The 24,697-nt window shown below is 40.3% G+C and overlaps 1 protein-coding gene across 2 annotated transcripts in view; it reads right to left on the bottom strand.

The window, feature by feature from the left end:
- Positions 1-20,746: 20,746 nt before the first annotated feature.
- Positions 20,747-24,697, bottom strand: part of ELOVL7 (ELOVL fatty acid elongase 7) — a 71,040-nt gene continuing 67,089 nt past the window's right edge. For both annotated transcript variants that reach the window (XM_043489032.1, XM_043489031.1), the window contains one exon: positions 20,747-23,590. In XM_043489032.1, coding sequence (XP_043344967.1) covers positions 23,381-23,590 — 210 coding nt within the window. In that variant the 3' untranslated portion in view covers positions 20,747-23,380. The remainder of the gene's footprint in view (positions 23,591-24,697) is intronic.

Below are 24,697 nucleotides of genomic sequence, written 5' to 3'. Positions count from 1 at the left end.
TTGTTCCTGAAGATCCTCTCTGTTTTTTAGCTACCTTTCTGATAACTTCAACCTACTCCAGATATTTCCTTCTTAATAATTTCACTGTTATCTGTATGGCTCTACTTAATTGTACTACAATTATTATATGTGTGTAAGTTTTTTCACCTTAGATTGCAAACTCATTGAGCTTGGGGACCAAGACTTAGAGAGTAAAACCATCTTTACTTACAGACAACTTGATAACCTATGTATAAAATTCTATGAGGGCTATAAAATAGCTACTAGAACTAATGAGAGAGTTCTGGAATACTGTGGCCAAGGACAGACACTACAGTTGGATAGGAGCTGAATGGCTGTGACGAGGGGCTTTCTATCTTTATTTTCTGAAGCCCCTAGGAGCTTTGGTTCCTTCTGAACTTGCATCCTATTACAACCTGGGGACATTTCCTGACTAATGTTGACACTGAATGCTTGTTCCTTACCTAATCATATTTCTCCAAGGAGAGACTTCTTATAGCAGCAGTTCTCAAGCTTGTCTGAACATTGGAATCACCTGAGGAGCTTCAAAAACTCCTGATGCCTGGGTTCTACCTCCACAGAGTGTGATTTAATTATGAACTCATGGATTCCTTGTTTAATGAATTATAATCTATTACTGTCATTGTCTTTTTGAAACCAGCTCCTGTATTGTTTCCATATGTCCCCATTAGTTTTGAAATGATGTCTTTATTTTCTGCTACAAGATATTTTAAGCTCATCAAATATATTTGCTTCTCCAGACCCGGAGTTGACCATTTCTCCAAGGAGCACCTATTGCCTTTCACTGGAAATGGTATTTATTATGCCTTTTCTCTTTGATACAAACAGTGAATTTTTTTTAATCTTTGTCTGCCTGACTCTTGCATCTATTTCCAGTTTTGGTCTAGACTCAAGCAGGTTAAAAATAGGTGCTATTAGTAACCCCTCTACCCCTCAATGTCTGACCTAAGGTAATATAGAATAGGTTCACAACTTATCAGTTACATTACTATATTGAGTCAACAGATATTTTTCGAATGCTTACACTGTGCTAAGCACCCAGGATTAAAATTTTTTTTTTTTTTTTTTTTCAGGATTAAAATTTGAAGCAAGACAAACAGAGTCATGGCCTTCCTGTGTTACAGTCTAGTGGAGAAGGCACATATGAATCAGAAGATTATATAAACATTTAATTAAAAACACTGTAAGTGCTCTAAAAACAGGCACCATGAGTTCTAGGCATACATCAGGGAGTCTGATATATTCTGGATTGGGAAAGGTTCCCTTAAAATAGGAACGGAGAGGGGCTTCCCCAGCCGTCCAATGGTTAAGACTCTGCTTCCCCTGCAGGGGGCATGAGTTTGACCCCTGGTTGCAGAACTAAGATCCCACATGGTGTGATGCAGACAAAAAAAAAAAAGACAAAAAATAGGAGTTACTCAGTTCAAAGGAAAGAGGATTTTGTGTGTGTTGAGGGCAGTGGTGGTGGGGGCAGAGGGTATGGGAGTAGTGGATCTAGCAGACTTTATAAAGTCTTTCCAGACTTTATCTCTTTATCCAGAGACAAAGAGAGGAACTTGGAATATCTGAGAAACTAAAAAATTGCTGAAGTCTTTGTTCAGTCGTTGTTTTTCAGTCGCTAAGTTTTGTTCTACTATTTGCAGCCCCATGGACCATAGCACGCCAGGCTTCCCTGTCCTTCACTGTTTCCTGGAGTTTGTTCAAACCCATGTCCATCGAGTTGGTGATGCCATCCAACCATCTCATCCTCTGTTGCTCCCTTCTCCTCCAGCCTTCAATCTTTCCAAGCATCGGTCTTTTTTAATGACTCGGCTAGAGTAAGGAGCTGTAGGGTAGCTGGTCAGCTGGGCAGACGCTGACTCTGCAGGACCTTGAAAGCATGTTCAGGGTTTCACTTTTTATCTTCCAGGTAACTTAAAGCCACTGAAGGGCTCAAGCAGGAAAGAGACATAACTCAATCTATATTTTAAAATGAATATTGACAAATGCAAAAAAGACTGGCTGAGTCAAGGGCACATATCAGCACTTCAGCTGAGAGGCTCTTTGCAATCATGCAGAGAGCTGACAACTACCATGTACCAGGGTGGTGGCCGTGAAACATCACTGGCACTCCCTTTCCCTAAACCTAGCACATGCCCATTTTGTGGCCCATTTTAAGGATTTCGACAGACAACAAGAAATCGAGTTAATGAGCTCCTCCTTGAGCCCACCCCAACCCTGCTTTGCAGCCCCCACTATATCTGTTCCTCTTTTTTCTTTGATAAGGGAAAACAGAACTTTCTCCTTTATTTGAGAAGGGAAACACAGAAGTGAAATTGGAGTTGATAATGGTGGGAGTTTAGGAACACCTAGATACACGAAGCCAATAAACAAACATGCTCTAAAAGCCTACAAGGCAGGATAGAGGTCTCTGGAGGAAGGGAAAGAGAAGGATAACAGCTGGAAGCTTGTTTGACTGTTTTGCTAGGAGGAGGAAAAGATGGGTGAGAGGGTAAGGGAGGGAAGTGTCTGAGCACAGGGCTGAACTTCACCATTTCCTTACTCTGAAGGATCTGCCTTTTTGCCCTCATAAATGTAGCACTGCTAAAAACCTGATGTGTCCCAGCCAGGGAGAGATGGAGATTTTTACAGTGATCGCTGAAAGGAAGAGAGTTCAGAGAATAACCTGAATGATTCCTTAAAGCTATGTATAATTTGTGAGGCATGTGGAGGTACTTTAAATTTTTTTTTTTTAAGCTTTCCAACTCCTTCTACAATGCTAGCAGAACTGACAGCAAATCTGATTGACATAGTAATGCAAAGAGGAAGGGGTAATATAATGTTACAATATTAATCATTTTCAAGTCTAGGTTCAAGTAGTGTTAAGTATTATCATTGTTGTGGAACCAATCTCCAGAACTAATTCTGGTGAAATTGAAACTCTGTACCCATTAAACTCCCTACTCCTGTCTTCCCCCAGCCCCTGGCAACCACCTCTACTTTCATCTTTTTGAAGTTGACTACTCTATGTACCTCATGTAAGTGGAATCATGCAGTATTTGTCTTTTTGTGTCTGGCTTATTTTACTCATCAAAATGTCTTTAAAGTTGTAACATGCCTACAGAATTTCCTTCTCCCCCCCGCACCTCCAACTGCATTGCATGGCATGTGGGATCTTAGTTCAATCTTACTTCTCCAACCACAGATTAACTCCTACCCCTTGCACTGGAAGCACAGAGTCTTAACCACTTGACCACCAGGGAAGTTTAAGAAGTCTTCCTTTTTAAGGCTGAATAATATTCCATTGCATGTATATGCCACAGTTTGCTTACCCATTCATGAGTTGCTTCTGTTAGGTAGTTAGAATAGGAAAAAGGAGTCCAAAATGGCGGTGGCTAAAAGACAAAGAAAGAGAAAAGCCCATGAAAAAGGAACAAAAGAAAATCTGCAGACCAGAGTGAGAACTTCAGGCGAAACAAACACACCCCCCTTCTTGGCTAGCCCAATTTGCATAGCGCAGGCTCGGGAGGAGGAGACAAAAATGTATAAAAAGAGGAAGCCAAGACGGATTGAGGCCTCTCCTTTGGGCTTGGCCCACACTCATGCCTCTAGGGTGTATTTTGCTTGTGGAATAAAACTCTGAGCTGTAACAGAGCTGTAACACTGGTCCACCATTTCAAATCTTGGCTGTGGCGAAACAAACCCGAGGAAATTACACACTCCCCTGAAGCTTCTGTCTTTCAGCAAGTGTAAAGAATGCTCTAAAAGAGAACTGACTGTGGTTGCCAAAGTGGAATGAATTGGGGGAGGGATGAAGTGGGATGATGGGGTTCGCAGATGTAAGCCTTTATATACAGAATGGATAAACAACAAGGCCTTACAGTGTAGCAAAGGGACTATATCCAACTTCCTGGAATAAATCATAATGGAAAATAATATAAAAATCAATGTATATATGTATCTAACTGAGTCACTTTGCTGTATAGCAGAAATTAACACAACATGGCAAATAAACTATACTTCAATCAGTCAATAATATGGGAATTAAAAAAAGATTACTATGAACATGAGTATACAAACACCTCTTAGAGACCATGCTTTCAATTCTTCGTGTATATACCCAAAGGTAGAATTGCTGGGTCATGTGGCAAGATCAAACCAGTCAGTCCTAAAGGAAATCAACCCTGAATATTCATTGAAAGGACTGGTGCTGAAGCTGAAGTTCCAATACTTATGGCCACCTGATGCAAAGAGCTGACTCATTAGAAAAGACCCTGAAGCTGGGAAAAACTGAGGGCAAGAGGAGAAGAGGGTGACAGAGGACAGGATGGTTAGATGCACACGAGCTTGATCAGAATCTGGGAGATAGTGAAGAACAGGGAAACCTGGCGTGCTGCTGTTCATGGGGCGGTAAAGAGTTGTACACTACTTAGCTACTGAACAACACCAACAATGGTAATTCTCTTTTTAATCTTTTGAGGAACTACCAAACTTTTCTCCATTTCAGCTGCAAAGGATTTCAATGTCTCTGATTTACCAAACTTTGTTATTTTCTGTTTGTTTTTTTAAAATTAGTGAGGGTGTGTTTATTTAAGTATACATATTTATTGCAGAAATTAGAGATATAGAAAAATATAAATGAAAGAAAAAACAAAAATGCTTTAAAATGTTCCATTTTAAAATGAGGACATATAGGATTGCTATGTAAACAGCTGCTTTAAAAAATGCAAAGAGATTAGTGAACAGAAAGGTGAGCAAAGGACAGGCACAGGAACGTGGCCAGGGATGAAACAGAAGTAGCCAACGTGAAATGTGAAAGGGTTGATATCTGGTATTGTGGAGACAAGGGCAGGAGCCTGCATGGTTCACTGGCTACTTCTACCTGATGAGGACACAGCTGAAGGGGCTTCATTCAGCTACTACAGGTGGAGGGGTGTCAAAGACACTCTTCTCTCCTGCACAGACTGTAACCCCGACTTGTTTATCCATTGAACACAGGAAAATGGAAGCTAGACAGCCAAAGCAAACACTGCCTTCCCCAACTCTGAAACTAATGATGTATTTGGAATGCTCCACAGAAGATACAGAAATGAACCGAGCCCTTGAAAAGCTCTAAAAACACAAATGATATGGTTAAAGCACACACTTTGTTTTAGAGATAAGAATGCTGGGAAACAATTTTGGAAAAGCGAGAATATAAAGCACTCTGTCCATACTGCGATGCCAGAAAATAGTCTACGCTGCATTCCTTGTCGGTTATCATGCTATCAGCAAAGCACCTCATTGGGGAAAGCTGAAGGTGCAGGGGTTCCTACGGAATCCGAAGCTATGTGGTAGTTTGGAAACAAGCCCTCAAATGCATTGAAGCACCTCCCATAAAGAGGCAGGTTGTCTGTTTCCCTGATGAATCCAGGGGGCTTGTGACTGTTTCAGCAGAGAGAGTATGACAGAAGTGATTCTATATGGCTTCTGGAACTGGGTCCTAAAAGGCCACTCAGTTCCCCTCAGTTTTCTTGGACCACTCGCTCTACAGAAGTTCTTTTACTGGGTCCTCACTCCAGAAACCCAGCCTCCATGCTGTGAAAAGCCAAGCTTGGGAGAGGCTAAGTGTTGGTGCTGGTTGACAGCACAGCTGAGTCCAGCCTTGGGGGCATCTCAGCCCAGGAGCCAGAAGTGTGGCTAAAAAAGCCTCCATGTGATTTCAGCCCTCAGCCTTTCAAGGCATTCCTCCCCCTCTGAATCTTCAGAACAAGCGGCCCCAGTCACCATAGAAGGGAGATGAACAACACATGCTGTGTCCTGCCTAAATTCCTGATCCAAAGAACCTGTGGACTTCTGTCTTTCAATGCCATTGTCACTGTCTTTGGGATTATTTGTTGTGGAACAGTAGATAACCCAACCAACCAGTTAAATTATAGTGCTACAAAGAAAATAATTTGAACTACTGGATGACTATCGATTCACCTGTATCTAATAGAAAAATTAGTGTAGTTATAGATGCCTAAAAATCAGAGAGCACAGACTCTTCAGCTAGCAGTCACTTTCTAGGAATGCTGTCCTCATTCCACAGAGAGATTATCCTTATGGGGGAAAACCCTGATAGGCTGTAGAGATCGGTTATTTTTGGTCTAACGGGTGAGTTTCCCATCAGTGGAAATACCCTATGTCTATGGGATCTTTACAATAATGTTAGATGACAAAGAGGATGTCCTATATGATTCTCCATGTGGGAAAAAGGAGATTTCGTCCAAGTGGCTGTGAGTTTCCCAGAACCTCAGTCTAGAAGAGAGTGTGATGAGCCAGCCCCTCACTGAGGACTTACTTCTTAAATGCAGAAGTGGACAAAGCTAGGTGGGATTAGTGTAGAGTGCCCTTCTGGTCAGACCCCAGGAGTCCTCTTGGGGTTTAACAGAAGAATGGAATGGCTGGTTATAATGCTTATAAGCCCTGGGAATCTATAGAAAATACATAAGATGACAGATGGCCTATAAATAAAAAAACAGTAGAACTGCTTTGAATTTGATTTGATTATTCCTCCCAGGGGGCAGGAGAGAGAGTGGTGATCCTGGTATATTCATTATTAAGATATTTTCCAGTTTTATCTGGATCTATTTTTGAAAACACACTGAATCAAACAAACACAACAAGTCTGGAGTGTCAATAAAAATTGATGGACCTTTGGAAGGATCTTAAGATCAATTGTTGACCATTACAGGATCATAAGTTAGACACACAGTATTTGCTATAAAGGAATAATAATAATAATATGGTATGCAGGCTTAAAGGATTGGTATTAAAGAATTTTCTAATAGTAAAAACAGTATTTGGATACAAATTTAACTCCTTATTATGTAAAAAATTTAACATATGACTGAATGGAGAGAATAGTATAGCAAACCCAGTTTCAATAATTAGCAACTTATGGCCAATGCTGTTTCATCTGTAGCCCTACCCACTCTTTATCAGCCTAGCTTATACCCTCTTCATATCATTTTACTGAAAAATTTTAGTGCTGTGTCTTAAGCTGGGGCCCAAAATAAGTCATATGAGATGGATTCAGCCCAGACCTGATGTGTATAGCCCAGCCTAACTGAGTCTAGGCAAAATCAACCCAACCAACCCACAGACCCATGAGTTGCAAAATAAATATTAGTTGTTGTAAACCACTGAGATGTTGAGGTTGTTTACGCAGCATTATTTGCCAGTACTTATCCAAAATTTATATAAAAGTGTTAACAGTGGATCTCTTTGGATGGAGGGGAATATAAGTAGATTTTTCATTTTATAATTGTACTTTTTGTGTTTTCCACATTTTCTACTTATTGCTTATACTATTTTTTAAATTAGACTGGGAAAAACAGTGTATTTGAAATGAAGAATTAGGAGGGAAAAAAACAATGGAAATAACCAAGCTGTTTCTTCTTTCTAATTCTGTACTTAAACTAGAATAAAATTATTTAATTTCTACAGGAACTGCAAGGGTACAATCAATTAAACATTGAAGTTTCATATTGTAAACATTGTAAAAAAAAACGACATCTTAACAATCAAATCATTATGGACTTGTCCTTGTGCTCTTCTCCTTGAAAGCTTCCCAGTTACAGATACATAGACCCTTCTTTCCGCCACTGCCTCTAAACACATAAACCACACATTTATGTCTTATTTTAACAATCTTTTCCATTTTTCAAGCAATTATAAAAATAAGGAAAGGAGAAACTGAAGAATCAATATGTAATTCAATTACCAACTAATTAGGGGGAAAGATCTGACATGTAGGTTTTACAGTATTGAAGAATCCACCATCTATTTATAAGCCACGGTAACACTGCCACATTTCTTACCTCAGTTATCAGAGCAAACAGTTATTTATCAATGCAGTCCATATCTTTTTCATATCCAAGATTATCTTCAGTTATTAAAAATTGTGTTGAGGTGGGGGGTGGGTCAGAGGGAGGTTCAAGAGAAAGGTTTGAGAGTTATATATGTAGTTATGACTGATTCTCATCATACAACAAACCAATATAACATTGTAAAGCAATTATCCTCCAATTAAAATAAATAAATAAATTAAAAAAAAATAACTGTGTCATGTATATTTGCCAGCTGGGAATGTAGGGCCACAAAAACATATCCCTTACAAGGACACATTTGAAAAAATTAGTGACTACATAAATGAGCATGGAAGATATTATGTTAAGTGAAATAAACCAGACTCAAAGTCAAATACTGCATGCTTCCACTAATATGAGGTATCTAAAGTAGCCAAACTCATAGAAGCAGAGAATAGAATGGGGGATGCTTGGGGCTAGTTGGGAGGGGAAAACGGGGAGATACTGGCAAAGAGCACAAAGCTTCAGCTACACATGATGAAAAAGTTCCGGATATCTAAAGTACTATGTGGTAACTACAGTTAGCAACACTGTTATTAAATACTTGATATTTGCTAAAAGAGTAGGTCTTCAATGCTCTTACCAGAAAAAAAGCAAGAAAGAAGGAAGGAAGGAAGGAAAGAGGAAAGAAGAAAATGGCAACTATATAAAGTAATGAATATGTTAATTAGATTGATTATGGTAATCATTTCACAATGTATTGAAAACATCAAGTTGCATACCTTAAATATATACAATTCCTATTTGTTAATTATATCTGAATAAAGCTGAAAACAAAGAAAGAAAACTATGCAGGCATACAACAATGAATTAGGCAAAGATCAAGTTCATTGCAGTACAGGTGTCACAACCCTGAAGTGTTAGAACTTTTAACAAATGGCAAGAAAGACTACTGTACAAAAATGACAATGTGATAGTGAAACACAGATAAAATATTCTAAAAATAATAGCAACATTCACTTTGGGGATTCATGTGTTTGACCCTAGGAGCGAAGACCAACAAGAATCTGTGTAATTAGTCTATGGTAGTCAATAGTAGTCCAGAAAAAAAGAAGTTGGAAAAGTCATGGAAGTGTCAAAGGAAGCCACTAGATATTAAAAACAATCACACATCACAAACTCCATCACCAGCACCACCACCATTACCATCACCCAGCACCATGAATACCACTCCACTATCACCACCACACCACCACCACCATCACCACCATCACCACCACACCACTACCACCACCATCACCACCACACCACTACCACCACCATCACCACCATCACCACCACACCACCAGCACCACCACCATTACCATCACCCAGCACCACGAATACCACTCCACTATCACCACCATCACCACCACACCACTACCACCACCACCACACCACCACCACCACCACCATCACCAACGCCCAGACCACCATCACCACCATCACCATCACCATTACCATCACCATGAATACCACTCCACTATCACCACCACACCACCCTCATCACCACCACCACCACCACACCACCACCACACCACTACCACCACCACCATCACCATCACCAACGCCCAGACTACCATCACCACCATCACCACCAACCAGCAGCAACAGATGCCCCAGAAGAAAAGAAATTAGAAAAAGAAAAATTAGATGTTACTCCTTTAAAGTAACTCTTTTTGATTCAACAAAAAGATGACAAAATATATTGCACTTTTATGCAAAAGTGCTCTCCAGTGAAAGAAGTAAATAATGGCAAAGGAAATAGATTTTAAATGAAGAATTGCCACACTAGGCTAGTTTGTCTATAGGTATGAAATTGATTTATATTCTTAAAAGTCACAGTCTTAGAGCTTCTCTCTTGGGAACTGTGATTAATCTTACAAGGGTAAGAGAATTGTGGAAAGCATTTATCTGGTTTCATTTTGAAAAATGGCACAAAGAAGGAAGCTGGAGAGTTACACAGTATACAAGTGCGGAAAATATACGGAACAGAACCATAATGTAAACAATCAGACCACATGATGCCACATGGATGTCTACTAATGGAAAACAGAAACTGCATAGATCTGTGAATCCGTACTCAGGTTTGGATGCTGATTCAAGGACATCTAAGATGTGAGACCTTAGGCAGTTTATTTCAGTAACATGAATATACACCTCTGTGAGGACTAGAAGTAACTTTTCCTCTTTATGTCAGGTATGATTCTTAGCCCCCAAACTCATGACTTCAAGAAATAGAACCTTTTCTGTTTTTTTTATAGTCCAACTTAATTTCTAACCCTGACTATTATTATTACTTGTTTGGTTCTATCTAACAGATAGAAATATACCCTCAGTTCTTTCCACGATTTTCTCAAGGTATGGGTAGGTTGGGTGGGGGAGAATAATTTTTGTCATTTGATCTTAGAGATGGCTCTTGTGATGCCCACTGACCTTCCCTCCCTCTCCCCAAGGATTCAGTAGCTCCTTTCTACATTAGGATCAGCCTCACATCCCAGAAATCTTTACTGGGCTCTCTCTGGAGCTGTCTGATGTCCTGGAGCCATTTCTTTCCAGAGATACTATCAAAGGAAGGTGAAGGTTTCCCCTGCTCTCAGAAGCCTAAGGTATCTCTCAGCCTCTTCAGATCCATTTCCTCCCCCACCCCTGTCCCCCAATTTAAATAATGCCACTCCACTGAGGATTACTAAATGTAACCTTGGATGTTTTTGAGGAGAATATGTGGTACATGTGCAGTATATCATTTAACATCGCAGTACAGTTTTGTGCAGCACTACATAATCAAACACATCCATATATCTGCAGTAAAATATATAAATATTCATCCTGTGCGGATGAATAAAAAGATGGTTTCTCATTGCCCAAGTCAGGTTTAGCCACCAAATACATTTACTGCAAACTGTAAAGCTTGTGTTTCATAATCACAGGTAAAGACTGGGGATCTGCAGCCAAATGTGACCAAGTTAGATACAAGTATGATGTCACTCCATTTAGTGCAATGGAAAGTCAAATGAGGAAGGTGTTGATAAGGGCTCATAACGTTTGTAAAGATTTCACAGATGAGAAAGCACTTGAAAGAAGGCTGGATAATGTGTGGAAATTTTCAAAAATCAGAAAATAGAAGGCATTCCACATGAGGAATAAAAAGAAATTGATTATACCAAATATTACCTGGGACTGCAAGAGATCCAACCAGTCAATCCTAAAGGAAATCAACCCTGAATATTCATTGGAAGGACTGATGCTGAAGCGGAAGCTCCAATACTTTGGCCACCTAATGCAAAGAACTGACTCATTGGAAAAGACCCTGATGCTGAGAAAGATTGAAGGGAGGAGGAGAAGGGGACGATAGAGGATGAGATGGTTGGATTGCATCACTGATTCGATGGACGTGAGTTTGAGCAAGTTCCAGGAGCTGGTGATGGACAGGGAAGCCTGGCTTGCTGCAGTCCATGGAATCACAAAGAGTTGGACACAACTAAGTGACTGAACTGAACTGAAATATTACCCATCATAAGGAAAGTGGAAATGAACAACTCTGAGATGGCACTATATACTTATTAGACTGTCTAAAACTCAAAAATCTGCAACTATCAAATTCTGAAGAGAATGTGGAACCATAGGAACTCTCATTCATTGCTGGTGGGAATGCAAAGTGGTACAGCCACTTTGGAAGAACTTTTGGCAGTTCTTTTTACAAAGCAACATATGATCTTACTATATAATTGTGCTCTTAGGCATTCACTCACATGATTCAAAAGCCTACATCCTCACAAAAATCAGCATATGAATGTTTATAGCAGCTTTACTCATAATCTTCCCACACTGGAACCAATAAAGATGCCCTTCAACAGGTGAATGAATAAAGAAATGTGGTACATTCAGACAATAAATTATTACTGAGTAATAAAAAGGAACGAGCTCTCAAACCACACAAAGACATGGAGGTATCTTAAATGCATATTTTTAACTTCTATGCAGAGTACATCATGAGAAATGCTGGGCTGGAGGAAGCACAAGCTGGAATCAAGATTGCTGGGAGAAATATCAATAACCTCAGATATGCAGATGACACCACTCTTATGGCAGAAAGTGAAGAGGAACTAAAAAGCCTCTTGATGAAAGTGAAAGAGGAGAATGAAAAAGTTGGCTTCAATCTCAACATTCAGAAAACTAAGATCATGGCATCTGGTCCCATCACTTCATGGCAAATAGATGGGGAAACAGTGGAAACAGTGGTAGGCTTTATTTTTGGGGGCTCCAAAATCACTGCAGATGGTGATTGCAGCCATGAAATTAAAAGATGCTTACTCCTTGGAAGAAAAGTTATGGCCAACCTAGACAGCATATTAAAAAGCAGAGACATTACTTTGCCAACAAAGGTCCGTCTAGTCAAGGTTATGGTTTTTCCAGTGGTCATGTATGGATGTGAGAGTTGGACTATAAAGAAAGCTGAGTGCCGAAGAATTTATGCTTTTGAACTGTGGTGTTGGAGAAGACTCTTGAGAGTCCCTTGGACTGCAAGGAGATCCAACCAGTCCATCCTAAAGGAGATCAGTCCTGGGTGTTCATTGGAAGGACTGATGTTGAAGCTGAAACTCCAATACTTTGGCCACCTAATGTGAAGAGCTGACTCATTGGAAAAGACCCTGATGCTGGGAAAGACTGAGGGCAGGAGGAGAAAGTGACGACAGAGGATAAGATGGTTGAATGGCATCACCGATTCAATGGACATGGGTTGGGGTGGATTCCGGAAGTTGGTGATGGACAGGGAGGCCTGGCCGTGCTGCAACTCATGGGGTCGCAGAGTCGGACACGACTGAGTGACTGAACTGAACTGAAGTGAAACTATCTAATCTGGAAAAGGCTACATACTACATGATTGTATTCATATGACATTTTGAAAACAGCAAAGGTATAGAGATGGTAAATAGATTAGTGAATATTAAGGATTCGAAGTGAGGAAAGGTTGAACTGGCAAAACACAGAGGATTTTTTAGGACAACGAAACTATGCTGCATGATAATGGTGGATATTTGACACCACACATTTGTCACAACTCAAAAGAGTTTTGAAGCACAAAGAGTCAACCTAAAAGGATGCAAAACATTTTTAAAATTGTTTAGAAGGTGAGAGGGTTCCAAGATAGAAGGTAGAATGTGACAAAATAATCTAACTGTACTACAAATATATGAAACAGCCTCATCGAAGAGGATGAGGGGCAAAGCTGCTGATCTAAGCAATTGTGGAAATGAATGGAGTCTCTAAATTAAAGAGAAAAGGAACTCTAGTTGATTAAGTGGGATGTGGGTTAACAGTTTTGAAACTGTTACATATGTATACTAGAACTGAACTATTAAGTAAATGCATGGTAGATACTGGGGCCAGGTTTCTCATGGAGTTACAGACAAGCAAGGGGCAACGCTAGAATGATCCATTTAGTAATGGATTAGAATTGATGATATTAATATAAACTTATGCTTATCTTAATATAGATACAGATGTTACATATAGAAACATTTATAGACATATGCATATAAATTGGTTAGTGTACACCTATACTTCCTTGCTTTGTCAGCTGGGAGGGTCTAGAAGCAATGACATCCCAGTAGTAATGAGCACACCTGGTGCTTCATCTTGATTTCTAATACCATTCTCCAGCCAAAGAAACCAGGGCCCGTGGAGAATTGGCAGATTCTAGGACTGGGGCAGAAAATACGCAAGATAAGTTTGGAGCATCTTGCAGTGCCAGAAAGTAAGGTAGTAGAGGTATGTCCAAGTGACACAGGAGCCACCTGGGAGAGCTCCCAGTGGCCAAAGCTGGAAGAATTTGAGCAACAAATTAAGTGAGGTAGTATTAGATTAAAACCCGAAGTATAAAATAGATATTCATGAATCCACACGATTACGAATAAATGAGAGAATGAATAAATGGGGGAAAATAGGCAACTTACTCAAGCAGAATAATTCCAGATAATTTATGCGGAAGCTTAGCTCTCAAGGGGGTATTGTCAAGTGCTACTATACATAATGACTCTCTTCCAAACAATAAAGTATAAAACGATGAAGAGTAACATTACCTCAATCACGAACGTGATCAGGGTTAATATCAACAGTGAAAAGTCATGTTGATAGTATGTACCCTTGATATGAACGATAATTTACCTCTATTGTCTTCCTTTTAAAAACTAATAAAACATCTAATCATGAGAAAAACATCAGACAAATTCCAAAGGAGAATAATTCTAGAAAATACCTGACCAGTACTCTTCAAACTGTCAAGGTCATCAAAAAACAAAGAAAGTCTGAGAAACTATCACAGCCAAGAGGAGCTGAACATAAGGAGACATGACAACTAAATGTAGTGGTATCTTAGATGCAATCCTGGAAGAGAAAAGAACATTAGGTAAAAACTAAGTAAATCTGTATGGATAAAGTGTGGACTGAATAATAATGTATTATTATTGACTCATTAGTTGTAACAAATGTACGTACTTAATACCATGTTAATGATGGGAAAAACTGGGTAAGCATTTATGGGATTCTCTATGCTAACTTGGTGATTTTTCTGTAAGTCTAAAACTATACTAAAGTTTATTTAAAAAAATAACCTAATACAGGTGCATCCCAGATTTTGAGGCTTTTATCACTTTGCTTTTGTCATGGTTGTCATTTATTTTCTTCTTGCCCTTACACCCCTATTCAGAGCTCTTTGACATTTGACTAAACACGGTGCCAAGATTCATCATCCTGAGGCTCTTAGCATTCACGTGGACAACCCATCCAGCGCCATGCCCGACACCTCTTCATCTGTTCCGTTCCAATAACCATCATACACTTCGTGTCACTTCTCACTTCCAGAGCCACACAGTGCTATCTCCACACTGAATTTCTTACTACAGCATATGTCTTCCAACATCCCCACTCACCTTCTTCCATAGTCATAAGATCCCTGGTTTTCACCCCTTTTTTAAAAAAAGTTTTTAAGCTTTTTTAGTTTTCATTTTTTGTGCAGTATGTAGGATCTTAGTTCTCCAGTCAGGAATTGAACCCACGCTCCCTGCAATGGAAGCGTTGAGCCTTAACCACTAGACTGCCAGGGAAGTCCCTAGAATGCCTGGTTTTATCTTGATACAGAGTCACCTAAAATTAATACTACACCTCCCAGATTTCTTTCTGCTACATGTAACCCCTATGACTAAATTCTGGCCAGTGAGTTGTCAGTTTTGTTATGTGTCCTTAAATGGATAGATCAAGTCCTTCTCTTATCCTCTTCCTCCTTCATACTGGCTGAAACATGTATGTATTAATAACGGCTGGAATTCCAACACCCATTTTGGATCATGAGATAACTATGGGAATGGAAGTGACATATGATAGAGCCACCAGACAGAAAGTTTCTAGGTCTCTGATACTCAACTGCAACCAACTCAACTCTGACTGCATATGGCTGGAACTTTACATGAGAAAGAATTTCTATCTTGTTTAAGTAACTGTTATTTTGGGTTTTCGCCATTCCCAGTTGAACTTGCAAATCAGTTCACTCCTTTATTCCATCAACCCCTCCTTGCCCTATAGCACAATGATTAAGAGTAAGAGTAAGAAATCAGATTTGGTTTGATACCAGCTTTATCACTTTATGGGCTTCCCTGGTGGCACAGTGACCAATGCAGGAGATGCAAGAGACACAGATTTGATTCCTGGGTCAGAAAGATTCTCTGGAGTAGGAAAATGGCAATCTGCTCCAGTATTCTTGCCTGGAAAATTCCATGGACAGAGGAGCCTGGCATCAGGAGCCTGACAGGCTACTACTGTCCATGTGACTGCAGAGTCAGACCTGACTGAGCATGCAGGCATGCTACCACTTAATAACTGCCTGATCTTGGGCAATTTACCTAAATGTTGTAAGTGCTAATTTCTTTATCTGTATTTTCCTTACTGTACCTATCTTGTAGGGATGTTCTGAGGATTTTATTGCATGAGACACATAAGGAACTTAGTAAGCATCACTGTCATTTGAGAGTCCTGATTTCAGCTCCATCACTTCATCTGCTCTTACCGGCATTCTCAATATCCTCCTTTCCTTGTTCTGCTGCATCTTTCTTGCAAACCTCTACCTTGGTCAATGCAAGCCTCTCTGTGCCCACACGATCATGGGCAAACACAATTATGTGCATCAGTACCACTACAAATGTATGCTCTCCAGACTCTGCACAGCCCTGCTAGAGGCTGGGGATTATTTGAAATCTGTCTCTGTCCCTGGGTGCATCCATTCCCCACTGTGTTTATGCAACTTTTCACTCTTCTTCTCAAGCCATCCCTAGAGGAAATAAACATGTGTATGCTTCTTCTTTAAAAAAAAATATCCCTCAATCCCACATTTCTTTAGCTACCACCCTTTATTCTTCTCTCCTCACCTCAGTGCCTAGAAAGAATAGTCATCACACTAGTGCCTGAGGGAAAGATTAGATGGAGGGATGCCCCTCAAACCCCACATGTCCAAAATCAACTCACCACATGTTCCTCCTTCCTGCATCCCAATCAGTCTTGGGCCTGGGTCTGCACCCTTGAAGCTGAAACACTGCATTCCCCTTACACATTTCCCTTAAGCTCATGCCAGGCCGTTTCTTTCCTTTTCTCACCTGGAATTGCCTGTTGGGCACACTCTCATCTTCATTTTCTCTTTGACAAACAGCCTCTCATCTTTCGTAAGTCAGCTGATACCACTTCTTTCAATCCTTTTCTGAAGTCCTGCCCTCTACCAGGGAGAATTTTCCCTCCTTTGTGTCACTACATCATGCAGATTAAAAATCACTTTCAGCTGGGATACTTGACTTATTTGCCTACTTGTCTCTCTCTACCCAAGTGTGAATTTCTGTGGGGATTGCTATTATTTGACTTGTTTTTCATACTAGTGTTCAGCACAGAATCTGATACATACTAGGTGTTTAACAAACTGTTGGATGAATGAATAAGTCAGTAAAAGAATGAGCAGAGGAAGAGAACCTCATATTTTTTGAGCTCCTGTCATATGCCCAGCATTGTTCTAGGAACTTGCAGTGAACAAAACAGACAAAAATGTCTGCCCTCAAGGTTATTTTCTAATGAGCAAGACAATCTAAAAAACAATATAAATGGGGGCTTCCCTGGTGGCTCAGATGGTAAAGAATCTATCTGCAATGCAGGAGACCCAGGTTCAGTTTCTTGGGTTAGGAAGATCCCCTGGAGAAAGGAATGGCTACCCACTTCAGTATTCTTGCCTGGAGAATTCCATAGACAAAGGAGCCCAGCAGGCTACAGTCCATGGGGTTGCAAAGAGTTGGACACAGCTGACCGACTAACACTTTCATGTTTCACCCTCAAACAATATAAATAATAACTAAGCACGTCGTAGGGCATGTTAGAAGGTAGTAAGAGTTGTATGGAACAAAGAAAGTGCAAGGCAAAGGGAGGTGCTGGTTGCAGTAGTAAATAGGGTAGACCGGGTCTGCCTCATTGAGAAAGCGCCATCTGAGCAAAGATTGGAGGTAGCTGAGGGGTTTAGCCAAGAAGTGACCCTGAGGCAGAGGCAAAAGCTAAACCTTGGGGGCCTAAGATGGGACTGTGCTTAGCACAGGCCAGTGAACACAAGGAAGCCAGTAAGGCTGGGCCAGAGGAAGCCGAGTAGGGAGTCATAGGAGATGAGGACAGAGGCGCAGCGGCAGTGGAGACAGACCGTGGAAGGCCTTGTAGACCATTGTGAAGACTTTGGCTTTATCTCTGGGTGAAATCATAGGCCATTGCTGGGTTTTGAATAAAAGTGTGACATGCGTCAATTTGCTAATAGATGATTTTGGATGCTATGTAGACAATGTGTTGTACAGAGACAAGAGCCGAAGCAGTGAGTCAGAGAGGAAGCTATTTGAGAAATCCAGGCCAAGATAACGAGGGTCCAGAAGCGGTCAAATTCTGGTACTACTTGAAGAGGAAGCCTTTGCTGTTGGGTGAGAGGAGTCGTGGATGACTTTGAAGTTTGGGGCCTGAAGTGGAAAGTAGGTGCTGCCCTAAAAGCTTTCCCTGTATTAACTTATCTAGTCTCCACACTGAACTGATGAAGGAAGTAATGCCAAGGCTCCTATTTTTAATGGAGACACTAAGACACAGAGAGGTCACCCAGGTCACACAGCTTGTAAGTATCAGAGCCAAGATCTGACCAGGAGGCTGGTTCCAGACTCAGTGGTCTCAGCTCCTACCCCAAGCTGCCCTCCATGACAGTGGCTTAATTGAATACAAGGTTCTTTTTTTTTTTTCCATTTATTTTTATTAGTTGGAGGCTAATTACTTTACAATATTGTAGTGGTTTTTGTCATACATTGACATGAATCAGCCATGAATTTACATGGAATACGAGGTTCTTATGATGGGTAAAAATGCAAAAAGACCAAGGATAATTCTCTCATCTGGGCAAAACTATCTGGGCCCAAAGTAGGATATTTGGCACGAGAATAAAAAGAAACAGATTCATGAACAAGATAATGAAAAGCAAGTGGAAGACAGGCTGGCAAAGGTTCATTCAGCTTTTAAGATAGAAGACAGCAGCTCTGCACCCAGGGCTCACACGCTCAGGTAGTCAGACACACACATCAGGCCTACTGAAGTTGTAAGTCCCCTTGAGCAACCTGGGCACAGAATGTCCCCTTGGGTGGCCTGGACACTTGTAGCCAATAATACCTTGTACCAAACCTTCTGTCTTTAGTAGCCAGGCTGTTCCTAAATGAACTGAATCCTGCTGACTTTAGAATATATGCAAAGTACGGTGATGTTTTCAAAATGCTGTAGCTTGAATATAGGTGCTCACTTAGATGATAAGAGTGGTGCTGTTGGTTGGATCATATATGCATGTGCAGCCTGACCTGATGACAGCTGTCAGTGAAAGCCATGACCACACCCAATTAGCCACTAAAAGAAAGACTCCTCTGGTTTCTCTGGGGCAGCCTGGTATAACAGGAAGTATTGTGAGCCTATTTCATTGTGATTTCATCTGCTGGAAATGTCTAGAGAAACTTCTGTCCTCACCTCCCACCCATTCATCTCCTCTCTAGTCAACAATACACTTACCTCCTGGAGTGGAAGTATCATAACTCTTGGAAGTATCATAACCCAAGGGTCCTTAACCTCTTGGGTAAGGACCCACCTTCTTTTTCTCCCCACTCACATGTGGTAAGTCTTATATTTTCTGTGTTTATGCTATTTCATATTCTCACCAGTTACTCAGTTCAGTTCAGTTCAGTTCAGCTCAGTCATTCATTTGTGTCCAACTCTTTGCAACCACATGGACTGCAGCAGGCCAGGCTTCCCTGTCCATCACCAACTCCTGGAGCTTACTCAGACTCATGTCCATTGAGTCAGTGATGCCATCCAACCATCTCAACCTGTTGCCCCTTCTTCTCCCGCCTTCAATCTTTCCCAGCATCAGGGTCTTTTCAAATGAATCAGTTCTTCACATCAGGTGGCCAAAGTACTGGAGTTCCAGCTTCAGCATCAGACCTTCCAATGCATACTCAGGACTGATTTTCTTTAGGATTGACTGGTTGGATCTCCTGTTGTCCAAGGAACTCTCAAGAGTCTTCTCCAACACCACAGTTCAAAAGCATCAATTCTTCAGCACTCAGCTTTCTTTATAGTCCAACTCTCACATCCATACATGACTACTGGAAAAACCACAGCCTTAACTACATGGACCTTTGTTGACAAAGTAATGTCTCTGATTTTTAATATGCTGTCTAGGTTGGTCATAACTTTCCTTCCAAGGAGTAAGCATCTTTTAATTTCACGGCTGCAGTCACCATCTGCAGTGATTTTGGAGCCCCAAAAAATAAAGTCTGACACTGTTTCCACTGTTTCCCCATCTATTTGCCATGAAGTTATGGGACCGGATGTCATGATCTTAGTTTTCTGAATGTTGAGGTTTAAGCCAACTTTTTCACTCTCCTCTTTCACTTTCATCAAGAAGCTCTTTAGTTCTTCTTCACTTTCTGCCATAAGGGTGGTGTCATCTGCATATCTGAGGATGCCTTGCTCTAATTTGGTCTCCTGGCCATTTCCTACACTTTCCTACCTCTGGGCCCCCTTGATTTGTTATATCTTTTTACCTAGAACACCTTTCCCACTAACCCACTTCCCATTTTGATAATCTGTACATGACCCACATTTATATACCTTCATGGAGCCTTCCCTGCTACTAAGTGCCAGAACCTTTACTCATATGACACCAACCATATACTTCCCTGTAACACAATCTCCTCTGACAGCCTGCAAGCTCCAGGGGGTACCAACTATGTGGTAGGCATCTTTGATTTTCGTTTTTCAAGCTGTGCTGTGCAGCATGTGGGATCTTCGTTCCCCAACCAAGGATTGAACCTATGCCCCCATGCAATGGAAGTGTGGAGTCTTAACCACTGGGCCATCCAGAAAGTCCCATGTGGTAGGTAGGCATCTTTGTATTTTGTAACACTCTAACGTCCAGGACTTCCCTGGTGGCTCAGACAATAAAGCGTCTGCCTACAATGCGGGAGACCCGGGCTTGATCCTGGAGTCGGGAAGTTCCCATGGAGAAGGAAATGGCAACCCACTCCAGTACTTGTAAAATCCCAGTACTTGGAAAATCCCATGGACAGAGGAGCCTGGTAGGCTACAGTTCATGGGGTGGCAAAGAGTCGGACACGACTGAGCGACTTCACTTTCACTTTCAATGTCCAGCACAGGGCTCTAAACATAGCAAAGGTAGAACAAGTGTGTGAAATGATTTGATTAAATGAATATTCAGATTACAACACCATCTTTTCATGCAAACATATGTAGTTAGATTCCAAAATGAAAAACACACACACATAGACATGCAACACCACGAATTTATTATTATATTTCACACACTGAAAATCAGACCTGAACTCTGACAATTTTCACGGAGTTTTCCACAGTCTTTAAAGTAGTTAACAGAAATAAGGGATAATTGAAGAAATGCAACTTCATAATCTTATAATTTATGTAACAATGCAGTCTGCTCAATTAAGATTGTAAAATGGCAATGTCCCACAGATATTTAAAATTTTATATTTGTATTTATCTATAATGTAGGTATAGGTTCTAAAGAATTCATAGAGCTTTGTATCACAAGCCAGGTTTTGTAGCTGGCCTTTTTATTTGTCAGGTAAGCAAAGCACACCCAAAGGCAAGGAAGTCTTGAAAAGTGGGATGAAAGTCCAACAGAAACTTTATGTGACCCACAGAGCCATTTAATAAAACAATACCCACCCAGTCCTGCATCCAGTGGCACTAATCTGCTGATGTTCATTCATATGGAGGTTGCCTCTGCCAGCTGTGATTTCTTTTCATGTAACATTCTAGCTCTCTACTCCTATTTATAGTGTAGAGTGTGATTCCATCACATGTTGCTATTAGTTCATAAGCGCCTCAATCATTTTAACAGCTACAGGAAGAGGAGGGGAGGTTGTACAGTACAAGGCAGAAAGTATGCAAAGATACCAAGTGAGTGAAAGTTGTTCAGTCGTGTCCGACTCTTTGTGACCCCATGGATTATAGCCCACTAGGCTCTTCTCTGTCCATGGGATTCTCCAGGCAAGAACATTGGAGTGGGTTGCCATTCCCTTCTCCAGGGGATCTTCCCAAACCAGGAATCAAACCCAGCTCTCCTGTTTTATCTTCTTTTAGTTTTGCTTCCTTTCGGTCTTTACCCTACTGGGGTCTTTGGGAACTGTGCATATGTGTAACAGCATCTACCATACCTCTTCACTTTAGCTTAGGTTGGATTTGAAGAGCCAAAACAGGAAAACACTTAAGGAGACCTGAGACTCTCATAGAGAGATAAATTAGAGCTGCTGTTTCATTTACCTTTGCGTTCCTGTTCTTTATTATTTATTTTTTTAAAAAAGGTAATCTCTCCTTTTATCAACCTTCATCATTTTATACTGTAAGAAAGTGAAATCACTAAAGGCAAATAACTATGAACCTGCTGAATGTGAAAAGAAAAGACCGTGGTATAGATGAATGGATTAAGAGAGAGACACCTAACTCCAGGGGTTTACAGTTGGTAGAAACTCAGGCTTTGTTGTACAATAAGTATCATTATGTGTTACATAATGACTGGGTACCGATTGCTTGCAGTGACACAAACATAAGCAACCCTTCAAAATCAAGTATAACAGTAAAAAAGCTATACGGAAAAACTCAGAAATATCCAACTATTGTTATTTCTTGGGTGAAACTCTACTGATCAGTAGTTGGGTTCCCTGACAAAATGTGAAAAGAGGATTTTAGAAAGCAGCAATTTTAAAGAAATGAAAGCTATGCAAAATGCATTGCAGTCCTTCATTATATAGTTCATAAATATGAAAAAAAAGAATTCTAGGCTGTTATTTAATTCATAATTCTGGAAAATATTTTTCCATGCAGTGAATTTATAACAATAACTGCTACACAGTCTCTCTCCGTCGCTCTCTTTATGAGAGACCCCTATCACCAAGTCTTCCCTGGATAGTTTCTGTGACACCATTTGCTTCCAGTTGCTTCCAAGCCACTCTTAACCCACCCCTGGAAAACTATGTATAAAGTCATTTAATGTGTGCTAATGATATGAGCATTTACACATCTAACCAATATATATTTAACCAAGAGAATCCTTTAAACCATGATTATATGAGAAAGTGACATTACATCAATACTATAGACAACTATTTATTTTTTCCTTGGACAAATTCACCTCTTCCCAGAAACATGCAAAGTTCAATGCAAAAGAGTTACAGTAAAGTGTTCATTAAGGCATCAGAACAAACCACCTTGTTTTCAAAATATTAACTCCACCTTAGTTTCAAGTGCATTAATGTACTAACATAAAGGATTGTTACCTTTTAAACAGTTTACCAAGCAAAAGTGTTGGGAGGAAGTCTTATAAGCAAAACCGGGGCTGGCTATTTAAGAGATTCATTAAAAATGACTTAGTGATTTTAAATGATAACTTATCAAAAATCATGTTAGCTCTTTAGAATGGGAATTTAAGTTTAAATACAGTGTCTTCTGAATATAGTCAACAAGCAACAAAGCCAGAGCCCATAGTTAAAGGTTTTCAGACTCTGCAGAAGGAATCTACTGTACTGCATGGATCTCTACCCATGCTCAAAATATCAAACGATATTTTTCATGTATAACTGGATTTCTTTGTAGACTACTGTACTGTTTCACATCCTTCTTTCAATCTAAAAAATGTGTTAAATAAGATCTTTAGGTTTAAAAGCAGCTGAAAAACTGGCTACTTTAGGCTCTAATTATCAGAAGACTGTTCTCTGGGAGCTTTGGGCTCTCAAATACTAGCAACCCCAATAACTTATCATAAAAATACAAGCTCTTGGTTTTGAAAAATATACAAAATGCACTGCACATGGAAATATCTCTTGATTGTCAAGGAAGACAAGATATCAATCTTTTTCATAGACCTATGTTGTGCTTGAACTTTAGTGATCTTTGATTTTGCAGATTCCATGTTTCACAGTTTTGGGTAGCCTCTGACCTTTGGTGTAAGCACGGTACCAAAAATGGAGAAAGAGCAGCAGGAAGATGAAGCCGTAACTCATAATGATGTATAGAAAGACTGGAAACTGGTACTTGCAATCCTCCATGAAAAAGAACTGGCCGATGTGGACGGTGACAAGAACGAACTGGATCTAACAGATGGAAGAATGAAAAGTACTGTTAAGCTACCAAGAGTCACAATGGAGCAATTATTGAACGCATTCTTTGTCTGCTTATATGTAAACACTCTCCAACCACATCTAAGCTACTGTTGAACAGGGAACTTTATCTTTCAATCTAGCCTCCATGGGAGTCAGAGTAGGTGGAACAATGTCAAAATGCAGATGGGAATTTGGAACCACTGTTCAGTGGGGCCAAAGCACACGGCTCCAGGGAGTGCTATGTCAATTCCCTGGAGCTGTGCAGCCACAGTCCAAGGATCCTGACGAGTCCGACACAGCGGAGCACGCACGCGGGCAGCACGCTGCAGCAGCCCTTTAACACGCAGAGAACCATCAGTCTCAACTTGAGCTCTTGTCTGAAGAAATACACTCAGGACCACTACCTTATGGCCTAATTTTCTATGACAGTTTGATTTCAAACATTCCGTCCTGCTGTTAACCTGGATATTTCAGTTGAGGATGGGGTGGGGAGGGGAATAAAAGCATTCTAATTAGAGCCCCCTTTACATTACTGGAGCCACACCATCACTGAGTCTTCATATTTGCCAGCAGTCCTCCACTGTCATAGACAAAAATATATCCTATCTGCCAACTATAGCAGAGAATCTTCAAGCAGTAAGAGAGCACTGGTGACCCCCCTCGTATGCCCAAGTGTTCTGTGTTCCAGAACGTTCTACACAGTCTTAAAAGAACGTATTACATGTTCTGGGCTAATGTCCACATTTTTTGGATATCTTTTTTCTCATGACTAAAAGGTAATACGTGTTCTGTGGAAATTTTGGGAAAGTAAAAATCTACATATAAAAATAAATAATGATTACCCATAATCTATTCAACCATAGTTAAGATTTTTACATCATTCTTGCTATTATCATCATCAACTTTCCTTGCATTATCTCAAGGAACTTTTAGGACGTTTCTGTGCGGTAGCTACAATTATTCCTCTCATTTTGCAGATGAGAAAATGAAACTTTAGAAAGTCAAAGTAGCATCCTCTGCATTCTATGCAGGTGTGTTTGTGTAAATATTATTAACACACTTGAAAAAATAATGAACAGCATGTATTTTCTCTATATA

This window comes from Cervus canadensis, chromosome 16 (genome assembly GCF_019320065.1).
Source record: "Cervus canadensis isolate Bull #8, Minnesota chromosome 16, ASM1932006v1, whole genome shotgun sequence".
Classification (NCBI taxonomy): domain Eukaryota; kingdom Metazoa; phylum Chordata; class Mammalia; order Artiodactyla; family Cervidae; genus Cervus; species Cervus canadensis.
Note: the sequence above shows the minus strand (reverse complement) of the source record. Positions and strands in the feature narration are given on the sequence as shown.